The sequence below is a fragment of the Barbus barbus genome (genome assembly GCF_936440315.1).
Source record: "Barbus barbus genome assembly, chromosome: 12".
Lineage (NCBI taxonomy): Eukaryota > Metazoa > Chordata > Actinopteri > Cypriniformes > Cyprinidae > Barbus > Barbus barbus.
In genome coordinates, this window is record NC_136740.1 from 31,990,190 (window position 1) to 32,004,558 (window position 14,369).

Here is a 14,369-nt window from a genome sequence, read left to right on the forward strand (position 1 = left end):
TTGCTAGTAAATTTCACAAATAGTTAAAAAGAAAAAGCATGTAACATTCCATTAAACATGACATTTTGAGAGTAATAGTGTTTTCTTGTAAAACATACTCAAATAATCTTAAAAATTTATTTACGAAAAATTGTTTTATTTAAAAATAGTGTATAGTGTAAAAATAGTTTTTTTTGCAGTGTATGGAAACAAATAAAACGTAAAAATCAGATTAAATTGTGGCCATGAATTATGAATGAATTCCCTCATGGTAGTAAATCATGGCCACAATGTACTGTATATAGCATTGATTAAACTAAAACGAGTTTAGTTAAATCAACGAATAAAACAAGTGAACAAATTCTTAATTTGTGGCCTTGATAAATATATTTTTGTCCAAATGTCATATGCATGACTCCGTAATCAAACACCTTTCTTGGCTATCAATGTCCATTTTGATCACAACTTATAACAGCCGAAAAACTGTCAAGTCTCAAACTGCAGTAATTTCACAAGTAGGCCTAAGTAACTATGTGTGTGTGTGTGTTATCCACACTCCTGTAATGAGAGCAGACAGTTCAATTCTAATGTCAAACTGCTCACTATAATGTCAGTGCGTGTGAGAGCTGTTCACACATGTGTGTTTGCTGCAGATAGACCTGTCCATATTCATACGGTGCAGAGGAACACCGGTAATCTCCTGCTGTCTGACAGCTAGTTAAACACTGGTCCAGTCTGCCTTCTTTAATACATCACACACAGCTACCTGCAGCCCGCTCCCACACACATACGAAAAATGAAGAATACAAAATAAAACCACCACGAATAAGATACAAACCTACAAAATAGTCCATAATAACGCTTCCTCCAGAGAAAAAGCCCATCTCCTGTTGTCTCTCACATCAAAATCCAGCCTGGTTTTGGACTGTTTTAAACGCTGCTTGATCTGCAGATTTCTCTCCTGATACAGACCAGAACACTTTTTCACTGGAGGAAGCGTTATTATGGATTATGGACTCCGATTCGAGTTAAAAAAGTCTTCTCCAGATGTTAACTGGAGTGCAGGGCTCGCAAAATCCCTGGTATCCCTTCGGCAGATACTCTTCAGATTTTGGTAGCCCGAAAATTAATTTAACTAGCCCAAATAAAATAAAGACCATAAATGTCAATCAAAACATTTTCAATACACAAATATCAAGGAAAGAGTTTTATTTTACTATTTACAAGGTATTTGCAGAATTCTTAAAAATCTATTTAAGGCAATTTGAAAAATTCTTATACCATTTAACGTATTTAAAACTGTCTAAGGCCTTAAAAACTCTTCAGTTTAGTTGCATCAAATTTAAGGACCCGAGGGAGCAATGTTCCCTCTAATGTTTTTCTTACTGAGCAAAACTTTTCTCTATTGGGCAGACACTTCGGTCACCTGAGCAAAAGCATTCTTTATACCAGACCTGTACAGCACGCACACAAAAAAGTGTGTAACTCTTAACTTTAATGTGCTATTTATATTTGATTTGACCCTTGATGTAACTAAATGATGTATATTTTAGGTTACATGAGAAAACATTTTTACTGTACAATACACTGCAGTTCAACAGTTTGGATCAATACATTTTCATCAAGACTGTATCTGTTTGATAAAAATACTGAATATTATTTCACAAAATAATATTGTGAAATATTATTGCAATTTAAAATAAATGTTTTCATATTATTTATTTTGAATAAATGCTGTTCTTTTAAACTTTTTATTAATCAAAGAATCAAAGAAAAAAGAAACACAGGTTCCAAATAAATATGAAGCAGCAGAACAGTTTCAACATTGATAATAAATCAGTATATTATTATGATTTCTGAAGGATCATGGGACACTGAAGACAATGCTGAAAATACAGATTTGATCACAGAAATAAATAATATTTTAAAGTATAGGTATTAAAATAGGAAACCAATATTAGAAATTGCAATAATATTTCACTATATCACAGTTTTTTCTGTATTTTTTAAATGTATACAGCCTTGATGAGCAAGAGACTCAAAAGTCAAAAACCTGATAAATAAATGACCTTGTTTTTGAGTCTATAATATAGCCCTAACATATTTAAAACCATTTAAACTGATAGAATAGAATAGAATACAAACTGAAGCAAAACTTAAGCTGAGATCTGTTAAGCTGAGAAGTTAAATATAAAAACCGTGAACACATGAATTCTTCTATATCTGTCTAAACATGGTTATGAAGTGCAGTTTGTACAATACTCTTGTGTGAGACTGAACATGTTTCAGAGTTTAGTTACCCATCCTCCTCTATTTCCAGCACTTAATCAAGCCGCTCTTCTTTAATACATGAGGACGTTTTATTTCACATGTCATTGAGTTTGCGTTGTCTCTCGTGTTGAGCGCACCGCAGCTATTGAAGTATTTCAATATATCAGTTTCTACAGCGACTCATTTGGTGCATATGTTCTCTTTCTATGGAACTGGCTCTAACTCTGTCGTGACATCAGCTCTATAGCGGTTTGCCAGAGCATTGCTATTCTTTCCCTTTTACTAACGGCATTCAATCAAATGGCTTCCCAACTCATTTTTGTGTGCGCGAGGCACATTATTTCTTCTGCGCGGTCGCGCGCTCAGCTTAGAGGGAACACTGCGTGGGAGCCCTGTATTTAAGGTGCAATAGCCCCGGGACGTCGGGCTAGCGATTTTGCAAGCCCTGGAGTGGTGTGGATTATTGTGATGTTTTTATCAGCTGTTTGGACTCTCATTCTGACGGCACCCATTCACTGCAGAGCATCCATTGCTGAGACACTGATGCAGAGACACATTTCTACAAACCTGATGAAGAAACAAACACATCCTAATCTTAAATGGTCTGAGGGTGAGCAACATAAATAAATGTATAAATAAAACATAAATAAAATTGCCCTATGAGATTCACCACAAAGAACAACACAACAAGATGTTTTGCATAAGAAAAGACTCAAATGATTTCACATTTGTCTCCTCTAAAGCTTTAGAATATCTTCAATCATTCATTTCAAATCACTAAACTCTAAGACAAACCATCTGAGACCACGCTCGAATATGAAACAACTGACAAAACATATTTCAGTTCTTCATCCTCAAACCCATATCAACATAATCAAAAGTCTCCTGAGTGATTCCAGCCACAATAATGAGCAACACAAAGAGATTTCTCTCTCGTTTGGCCTCTTTCATGTGTGACAGCTGTGCATGATGGGATACGAAATGCATCACAAGCGTAAAGTGGATATTAACCTTGACGTAATGAGTTTATCTCCAGCTGAAAACAGCCAAATAAAGATGAAATGAAACGCACAAACACAAGCGTGTGACTGTAAACAGCCGTGGAAGCAGAATGTCAATGAGAAGGTCAGAAGCGCTGGCCTCCTTTACTCGCAGCATAAAGCAGTCTGGCCTTTGGAAAGCATTACTGAAGGATAATCTCTGAAAGAAGTCTTAGATACGATGCAGGCCAGACTGACAGCCGCAGGTCGCTCAGGAAGGAGGAATGGGAAAACAAGGCAGGAATGAAAATGTCAGCGTCAGAGAACAGTGACGAGCTGCCAGACGCCCTGCGCTCCTCCAGATTCATCAAGCGCCCACCTGACAAAGAGGAAACACAAACAACAAGCACCAGCCAAAGCCTAATTAGACAGAAGGGGGGGGGGGGGGTCGTAACGGGGCCAAATCAAACAATCAGCATTTCTGAACAAAGACGTCCTTCATTCAAGGACGCAGAACTCAACTTCTGCTCTAGTTTGGGTTCAGATCTACAGAATAACTCTCAAACGAGGCGCTTAACATGCAAAAAAGTACAAAAAAACTCATAACTGCCAGCTAAATTAGTTATTTTTCACAATCATAATCCAAAATGACCAACCCACTGTCATGCTGAAACAACAAAATGAAAGCATCGCTATACGAAAAAAATCTAAATCTATGTTTTAATGTATTTTTTGCACTTTGTTGACCAACTCAACTCAACAATAAAGTGATTTTCTCTGGAAAATGTTTTGTGTGTAACAATCCTCATCATGAACTGTGAAATGCATGTTTAAAAGAACAATGTGTATTAAAACAGAGTTCTGTCATTATGTAACTAGATTCTATTCTATACTACTACATTTAAATAAAAAAAATGGAACCTTCAGCAGATTCAAAAATGTGTCACCAAAGCGCCACTGCTTCCCAAACATTCTCTTTTGTGCTACATTCAAAAACTAACAGCAAACAGGTTTGGAATAACATGAGGGTAAGTAAACAACAACAGAATTCACATTTTCATGTTAACTAGTCCTTAAACAGGTAAACCCGCAGTGTTTCGTCCTGTAAACTCAAACAAAGACTCTGCCTTTCTTTGTTTTTCACTCACATGAGCAGACGGCTGCTGAATTTCTCTTGTGGGTGGATCGATAGAGCCAGTTTTCCCTTGCTTCTGTCATTCCCTTCTGTAAATACGTTTGGCCGCTGACCCTCACGGCCCACGGGCATCTGTCTCACCCACGGACCCCGGGCCACCCGCTCTATTCATCTCAGTAATTGTCTGTATGAATTATTTACCTGACTCGGAGGGTGAATATGAATCCATTACTCTCTGCTTCAATTATCAGAGCGGACGTTATGGGAAATGACAGGAGAAATGATCACAGGATTCATGAGATGTAATATGCATGACCTCACAGAGTTGTGTACAGTCATCTATCACTCCATATCTTTGTATTCATGGAGAATTTCTCTTCATCCAGCACCCGAGGCATTAAACGCAGAGGAAAGCCGAGCGGAGACAAAGGGAGACACTTACCAGAAATATCCTCTCCAGCTGATCCTGAATGTCCTTCATGCCCGGGAACGCCGCCACTCCCTGGATCATTTCCACGAAGATGCATCCGACTCCCCTGAAACACAAACCAACACCACTGACTCTCTAACCTTCAGAAAGTGAAACTGTGATTTATGCCACGAATATCAGAATCTTTTAATGCAAAGCTGTCTTTCAAAGATTTTAATGCTCAGAGATTTATGAACATGGCAAATATTTCTGGAAATGCAGGAATGATCTTGATTGTTGTGTAACTGCATGTAAGCATCAGTGCAATTAAACATTCAGAGCAAGGGTTTATATCAGGGAGTTTATCACTTTGAGTTCAAATATTTACTTGAGACAGGGTTATTAAGGATAACTAAATCTAAAACCATAAAAACGTTACTTGAAATAATATACTATAATTGTTGACTGAAATCAAATATTAAAAAATGTAAACTTATTTTATTTCAGCTAGATTCCAGGGATAAACTTCTAATTTTAATTTACTTTCATACCTGCAAACTCTCAAGAGGTGAAAAAGGTGATATGATTACTAACATAAACCCAAATGTAATACACAAAATAATTATGTTGCAATTTAATGACTTATTTGCATTTTACTTTAAAGGATTTTTTTTTCCTCGAATTAAAGATATATCCAAAATATAAATACAAACTTTATAATGTCTACTGTTGTTCAATAAATGATATTTTATATTACAACGTTTGTGTATTTGACTGAGAAACAGTCTGTATGTTAAAGATGGGGATTTCTGTATGTTAATGAGAACGATTTCAGTGCAAATTACACAGTTCTGCCAGTAGATGGCGGAAAAGGACTGACTTCAAGAGAGAGTTCATTAAAAAACAACTGTTCATTTAAAAAAAAAAAAAGGCTGATTCATTCTGGAATGAAGTGAGGTCGTAAAAAAGGAAATTAATGATATATCATTAACGAACCCTGTATTAAACACCCAACAGTTGTTTCACGAATTCAAAACATACCTCTTAAAAATGCCTCAGTACGTTGAACTGAATTCATTAGCAAACAAAAGCGATCGTGTTAATGCTTCACAATCATTAAAAACACCGTAGGTCTCATTTCATTACGTTTTCGTTTGTAAACTCTTGACAGTGATAGCCATTTAAATCAGACAGAAGTAAAGATGCAGTAAAATTTAGCATCAAATTCTGCAAAAGCATTCGGATTCATTCTGAACTGACGTTGTGCTAACTAGCTTACCAACAAGTTGGAAAAGGTTTGATGGGATAACATTAGGAAAGCTGTATCACGACAAACTTACTTGACTTAATAACTAATAATATTGTAGTAATTAGTTACCTAAGGTTTAGTAAGTTGAAACGCGTTACATCGTCGATAGCAAACTTACTTCAGCGTTGTTTTAGTACCGCGAAAAATGAGAAATGATGACGATGCCCTTATCTTGATTCTGATTGGTCAAAAGACTACTGTACTACTGTATTTATTAGGGTGAAAAAAACAAACAAACTATAGTATTATCTCGATGCTAAAACAACACTGCTCTGGCATTTGTTAATATTTCATTCATTTATCAACATGTTTACAGTTCTCTGATATCAGTTAATGGTGACATGCAGATAAACTAATTAAATATTTTTTTTCAATTAATTATTTGTTTTAATTTCACATTTTAAGATTGATTTATTAGCTTTTCATCAACTCCCAAGTCCCCTGCAGTTCCCTTGTGAACATCAGTTTGGGAAACCCTGGTTTAGAGGATGGCGTGGATCAGTTTGCTCATGAATGACCTGATCTGAACCCATGTGAGATGAACCGAGTCTGGCAGATACACGGGAAGATGAGACACAACGGAGAGAGAGAGCAAAGAGAGAAAGAAAGAAATATGTATATCACACCGTCCTGCATCATATTTGCTGAATGAAACTCATTTTTAAATCATTTTGACGGGCTGATTGCAGAAAATGTGTCTATTTTGCTCTTTCCCATCACTCTTTCTCACTTAATATGATGAAGTTTGTAGCATTTTTGTCTTGTATTCAGCAGAAAAACACCACAAACACATGATTCCTGTCTTCATCTGAGCCACTTACAGCTATTTGATCAATTCTCAGCCCGTTTTCACATTTTATTTCTAATCCTGATTTCATTGTTAGAATTATGGGCAGTTACAGGGGAAAATGTGAACATGTTTTCAGCTTTTATTGCATCCAAACAGCCACAAAAAAATCACAGATTTTTGTAGAAAAAAGCTTATTTATATACTTGTATTTATGTAAAATTATTTGACATTAATTTGAACATATTTTTCCACTCCTATGTAGACTATAATCTAAATTATGGATTTTGAATACTACTTTTTTGCCATTAAACCATAACTTTTGACATGTGACTGCTACTATTATTTCACCACCATAAAATGTTATGTATATATAATTAGAAAAATCCTTGTTCTTGTTTTGTGAACACACTGTGATTATTATTGACATATTTAAAGCATCATCAAATAAGGTTAAAAAAAAAGCAGGCCTTTGTTATAATCAGCATTGTTTCTATACTCAGTAGGAACTTGGAAGTCTTATCTTCAGAGAGATTGTTTTCAAATATATTAATTGAATTTTGAGTAAAAACTGGGTAAAATAAAATAGAGGCAAACTTAGTGTGCATCTACTGTATCTCATTAAATTATGAAATATCATATGATAAAGTAGCATTAGTCATTCTGCTCACTGAGAGAAAAAAATCGTATCATGGGAAAATTAATGATATTTATTCTGATTTATTTTATTCTATTATTGATGTAAAATAAAATAATACTTTGAGCTTCAAATAACATATACACGTGTGAATGTGTAGATATCACTGTCATTTGTATCAGTCTATTAAAATGTTTATTAATATTCTGAATAATACATTGTTTTTATATTAAGTTTTAGCTATTTTGTTGGGTGCTTTTGTCATGTTCAGTAGTTTTTGTTTTTTATATAGTGTATGTCTGAGTTTTTATGCATCTTTTATTTCAGTTTTTGTTTGAGAGTTATTTTAGTGCATTGAGCATTGAAAAATGAAATGAAAAACAAAAATGTTGCATTGAAATGTTCCAAAAATGTTGCATTTTTACTTCATTTATCATTTATTTTATTTTTTAGTTTTGTGTCAGTTTTAGTTAACTTAAACAACCCTGGTAGATATAATGTAATGCTGGTGTGTTCCATCGTCTCCGTTCGTCAGCATGCGATTGTTTCCTGACACTTTCTAGTCCAGTGCACACGGCTGTCCTTCTGACAGCAAACGAGCAAGAGCCACACAAACACACACCAGCAGTGAAAAACACAACCAGCCTTCCAGCACCAGTCCATCCGTCTCCATAACAGAGCATTTCAAACGAGGATGTGATGTGAATTTGTGTCTGGATCTGACTGGCAGGCGGCTGATAAGATGTCAGCTTTCAGTCGGCAGAGAGACGAGCGTGTGCTAATCCTCATCCTGACTGACTGCATTACACATGTGTGTCCACCTGCAGCCGTGTGGAAAGCGGACCACCTGCTCCTGCTTCCCTCTCTGTAATCGCCAGCGGTGCTGCAGCTGCGGTCCTGAGAGCAAGCCTCATTTCCCAGACAGCAGCTCCTCCCTCATCTTTAGACCGCCAGACCCCCGGATACGGCCCACTCACTCCAGATCTTTATTTACAGCATGACATTACAGACAAAACCACTGTTTTCTTATGCAATTTTGTGCCATTTTGCTTCCATAACACGTCTTCATTCAGATTAGTGGAGAGAAAACATGCAAAATACACATTTAGGTGTTTATTTATCTGTTTGCATCTCAATTACAATTCATATCTTTAAAGGCAGTGAGTTTTCACTTTAGCAGCACGTTACAGTTTTACTCCTGTTTGTATTCTGAAGTCTTGTTCATATATAATTCTTCTGATTTTATACAATATTTTATTCCTAAAAACATGGTGAAAATGTGTTTTCTGTCTGTGTTGATAGTATTTTCTGATTTATGGAGTGATAAAAATAGAAAGACAAAATCCCCTCTGGAAAAACCATTAAATCAAACCATTTTGAACCTGGCTTTTATCCAGTGTTCAGATTTATGCTCTAGAAATGTATGCAAATTTGTACATATTTAATGCCTATTTTGCATAATTAAACCTAACATTTCAGAAAACTAACAAAATGTTACGTCTGTTACTGATTAACTGGAGAATTATGGACGTATCTATTAGTCAAAAATATACCCTATATTACGCTGTAGTGTCTTGCCATTTGCATGCAGAATAGTCAATAACATTCTGGCGGTTCAGTAGCACAATTTCATGAAATATATGATGTGAATTTAATCAATAAGATTTACCTTTCATCTGTTTGTTATGGCGAGTGGTTGTTAGCGCATTACTATGCACTGCAGGACACTGAGGTTTAATTTAAAGTTTGATTCTCACCTTATTTGAAAATGATTTATGATTTTAATTCCTTATGCAAATGTTGACATATGACCGAGATTTTATCCATGTGCATAACCATTTTCATTACATTACTCTAACATTATCACACTCTTGGTTGCACTAGACTGAAATTGCAAATCCACAATTTCACCCTTATTCATTTTTTTTTTTTCCCTGAAAAATATAATTTATATTTCAGGATATAATTTAAACTCAATAACCAAGCGGATATCAGTTTCACTTTCAATTTGACGTGTCCAAACTGAGATTACGTGACATTTTTGTGACATTTGAGTGGCATTCTGCTCATCCGCTCCCTGAGACACGAGAGCATGTGAGTGTGAAGGTCTTCTGGACCGGGACGGACACACTCACACACACACACACACACACACACACACACTCACACACAAACAGAAGTGTCCGGCTGCGACTCTAATGACTTGATTTGTGCAGCATCTGTGAAACTGCCACTCAAGAGAGGAAAACACTGCAACGCTCCACCGCGCTCAGCATCGATTCACACACAGAGAGAATGAGAGAGATGCTCATGATAGAAAAACTGCAACTAAACAGACTAAAGAAGAAGAGCTTCTGTGATAAAAAGATCCCGCTCAACAAAAAGAGCCCCTAATGTGAAAAGACCTATCCAATTTAGTGAGGTTTATTCTTTTAAAAAGAATAATTGCCAGTGATGATAGAAAAATAAACTTTAAAATTTGTAATAGACGGCAGCTCGCGTAAGTGTTTTGAATATTTGGTCGCAGTTCTGTTGTTTAAATTATTTACTTGCTGCTAGGAAGGAATAGTTTGTTTCCTAACTATTTCTACTCTGCATTTTCGTTGAGGTTTTTCTGTTTGATTGCACTTACTGGTAATTAGAATAATTTGCGCTGAGAACGAGCCTGTGTGATTGTGCAGTGTTAGTTTCGTCTTGAGCTATTAGCAGTCCTTTAACCTTATTGGCTGGGCTGATCAGAAGCCGGCCACAGCTGTTTTCACTCTAGTTTCCTAGACTGTATTTATTTGATGTCAGAGCGTTCAGCCGTCGTGCTCAGCCTCCTCGTGTGAAGACCAACGAGTGTAAAGACAGACAGCTTTTTCCTGCGCGACTTTAACTGAGCAACGACACCGAGCACACACTTAAGTATCGTTTTTATCTTCCCTCACACTTTCCTATCCCCTTTCCTTCCACCTCTATCATGTGTTTCCAAACCATTCCGGTTCTCTCTCAACCTCGCTCTAAAAACACACACAGAAGGCTACGTAACCCTGCTAACTTGCGCACTATCTCTACATCTTCCACAGCACCTCTTGCTTTCTCTGTAGGTCTTTGGAATTGCCAGTCAGCTGTCAACAAAGCCGACTTCATTTCTGCTTTTTCCTTACAATCCACACTCAGCATCCTGGGCTTGACTGAGACCCCCCTCCCTTCTTTCCTCTGTAGTATCCTCCTCTCTTCCCTCGCCTACCCATTTCTCTTCTCTGGATGTGAATGCAGCTACTGACACTTTATGCTCTACCTTAACCTCTTGTCTAGACGACATCTGTCCTCTCTCAGGGCAGTCGTGGCCTAATGGATAGAGAGTTGGACTTGTAACCTGAAGGTCGTGGGTTTGAGTCTCAGGTCCGGCAGGGATTGTAGGTGGGGTGAGTGAATAACCAACACTCTCTCCACCCTCAATACCCCGACTGAGGTGAGACCCTTGAGCAAGGCACCGAACCCCCAACTGCTCCCCGGGCGCCGCAACAATGGCTGCCCACTGCTCCGGGTGTATGTTCACTACTGTGTGTACACTTGGATGGGTTAAATGCAGAGCACAAATTCTGAGTATGGGATGCTTTCATCTTTCTCTACTGAAGTCCACACTGCCAAATCCTCACATTTCCTCAACAGTGCTCCAGACATGCTCCAGACATCTCTTCAGAACATTTAATTCTCTCCTCTGTCCCCCTCCTCCACCTCCCACCACTGACGACTTTGCCACTTTTTTCACAGACAAAACTAGAACAATCAGTAACCAGTTCTCCACACACACAGGACCTCCAATCAACCACATCCACTGCTCTAACTCCCATCTTCTCCTTCTGTCCCCTCACCGAGGCAGAAGTATCCAAACTTCTCCTCTCCAGCCATCCTACAACATGTCCTCTCGCCCCATTCCCCTCACACCTTCTCCAAACTATCTCTCCCACACTCTTACCAGCACTCACACACATTATCAACACATCTCTCCTCACAGGCCACTTCCCCACAGCATTCAAGCAGGCTCGGGTAACCCCACTGCTCAAAAAACCTACATTAAACACTTCTCTTTTAGAAAACTACAGACCTGTCTCTCTCCTTCCATTCGTAGCGAAAACACTCGAACGAGTTGTCTTCAACCAGCTCTCACGGTTTCTTTCACAGTACAACAAGCTGGATGCTAAACAGTCAGGTTTCAGGAGTGGCCATTCAACAGAGACTGCGCTACTCTCAGTCACTGAAGCCCTGCGAACTGCAAAGGCCGATTCCAAATCATCAGTCCTCATTCTGCTGGATCTATCTGCTGCTTTTGACCCTGTCAATCATCAGATCCTCCTGTCTACCCTCTCATCACTGGGCATCACTGGGATTCCACTTCGCTGGTTTGAATCCTATCTCACCGGTAGATCCTTCAGGGTGACCTGGGGAGGGGAGGTATCCAAACCACATCAACTGGTCACTGGAGTTCCTCAGGGATCGGTTCTTGGACCCCTCCTCTTCTCCACATACACTACATCACTGGGTCCCATCATACATGCACATGGCTTCTCCTATCACTGCTACGCCGATGACACACAGCTCTCTCTCTCTTTTCAACCAGATGACCCAACGGTAGCTGCACGGATCTCAGGCTGCCTGGTGGACATCTCGGCATGGATGAAAGAACATCACCTACAGCTCAACCTGGCAAAGACGGAGCTTCTCGTCTTCCCTGCCACTCCGACTCTACAGCTTGACTTCACGATTCAGTTCGGCTCATCAATGATTACCCCATCAACTTCGGTCAGAAATCTTGGTGTAATCTTTGATGACCAGCTGGCCTTCAAAGAGCACATTGCAAAGACTGCTCGATCCTGCAGGTTTGCACTACACAACATCAGAAAGATCAGGCCCTTTCTGACAGAGCATGCTGCACAACTTCTTGTCCAGGCCCTTGTACTTTCCAGGCTGGACTACTGCAATGCTCTTCTGGCTGGACTGCCATCAAACACAATCAAACCTCTACAAATGATTCAGAATGCAGCGGCACGACTGGTCTTCAACGAGCCCAAAAGAGCGCATGTTACACCTCTCTTCATCTCCTTGCACTGGCTACCAGTGGCAGCTCGCATCCAGTTCAAGACACTGATGCTTGCGTACAGATCTACCACAGGCTCAGCACCCTCCTACTTCCACTCACTATTACGAACCTACATCCCCTCCAGAAGTCTGAGATCTGCTAGTGAGCGACGCCTTGTGGTACCATCACAGAGAGGCTCAAAATCACTCTCCAGAACATTCTCGTCCACCATTCCTGGCTGGTGGAATAATCTTCCAACCCCTATCCGGAACACCGGATCCCTGGCAATCTTCAAGCAACAACTGAAAACTCATCTCTTTCGGCACTACTTGACTTCATCCTAAACTCTCAAAAAAAACATAAAAACCTTAATCTTTCTCTCTATCCTTCTCTCCTTCCCTTGCTAGCTTGTACTTATTTGAACAATGACTGAGACTTGGTGTTACGAGCACTTCCTCTGTCTGATTGCCTCTTCAAGATTAATCGCTTCTTGTATTCCCCAATTGTAAGTCGCTTTGGATAAAAGCGTCTGCCAAATGACTAAATGTAAATGTAATAAAGTTATCTATTTATATATATTTGATTTCTCTGAAAATAATCTTGTGACATTTTTCCTCTGGTTTTAATTAAAGGATGTTAAAAAAAATATATATATATACATATATGCATTTCTCATCCTGCTGTCATAGTGCATGAACATCATTACATTGTCTTTGATTTCTTTGAATGCAATCTTGTGTCATTTTGTCTCTGATGGTTTGTTTTAAGAATGTTTAGACATCTTACAGTTTTTTTCAACTGCTTACACATATTTTCAAAACTTTGCCTTTTTTCAAAACTTGACACACAAATCCAAGAATTGCACACAAAATACAAAATGCATCACATCTCTTGCAAAATGAAGATGCACTAGACCGTGTGATGAGTTGCAGTATGGGAGCAGAGAGTGTGGTTTTGAGTGTGATGGATGCAGACGTGCTGGAGACTCACCACATGTCCAGACAGGTGGAGTAGTCTGTGGATCCCAGCAGCACGTCTGGAGGACGATACCAGAGCGTCACCACCTCATTAGAGTACGTGTGGCTGGGGACCGACTTTGCACGGGCCAGACCTGCACAAAACACACACACAATCATTAGATGGGGGAAAGAGTTTTTTGTTTTTTTATGTCGCTTTGAATAAAAGCACCTGACAAATGCATTCATGTAAATATCACAGCGCAAGTCATTTCATATCACAGCGACAGTCATGGGTTAAACTGAGCCTTCAGTTAAAAAAGAACAGAAAATCCTGTAGCTATCACTACAACTGATTTTAATTGTTTTCTATGCTCCAGATACCTATATTATAAATTTCGAGGTGCCAGACGGCTACAATAATGCTCTCTTCCTTTTTCTGATTCAACCGGACGTGTCTGAGCTCTTCGCGTCATGCGAATTTTGAGTTCGTTACATTAAGCATTATGCCATTATTTATCTATGCATCTTTAAAAAAAAAAAAAATACAAAATTCAGCTTTGCATCACAGAAATAAATTATGTATTTACATATACATATATAAATTATGTTAAAATAGAAAACTGTTATTTTAAATTACAATAATATTTCACAATATTACAGTTTATTTGCAGCCTTGATGAGCAGGAGACATCTAAAAAAAAAAAAAATTCTTAAAATATAATCATGATATTTGAACATACACAAATATTTACAAATATAATATCATAAAATATACAACTATCATGATGTATATATTAATGTACATAAAAATATCAAAATACAGACAAATATTAACATG

At 38.2% G+C, this 14,369-nt stretch overlaps 1 protein-coding gene across 1 annotated transcript in view; it reads right to left on the bottom strand.

The window, feature by feature from the left end:
* The window catches only part of cdk14 (cyclin dependent kinase 14), a 138,131-nt gene that overhangs the window by 29,898 nt on the left and 93,864 nt on the right, over positions 1-14,369 (bottom strand). The window contains exons 9-10 of the mRNA XM_079429288.1: positions 13,563-13,683; positions 4,808-4,901 (exon numbers count right to left, since the gene is read on the bottom strand). Of these exons, the coding sequence (XP_079285414.1) occupies positions 4,808-4,901; positions 13,563-13,683 (215 nt within the window). The remainder of the gene's footprint in view (positions 1-4,807; positions 4,902-13,562; positions 13,684-14,369) is intronic.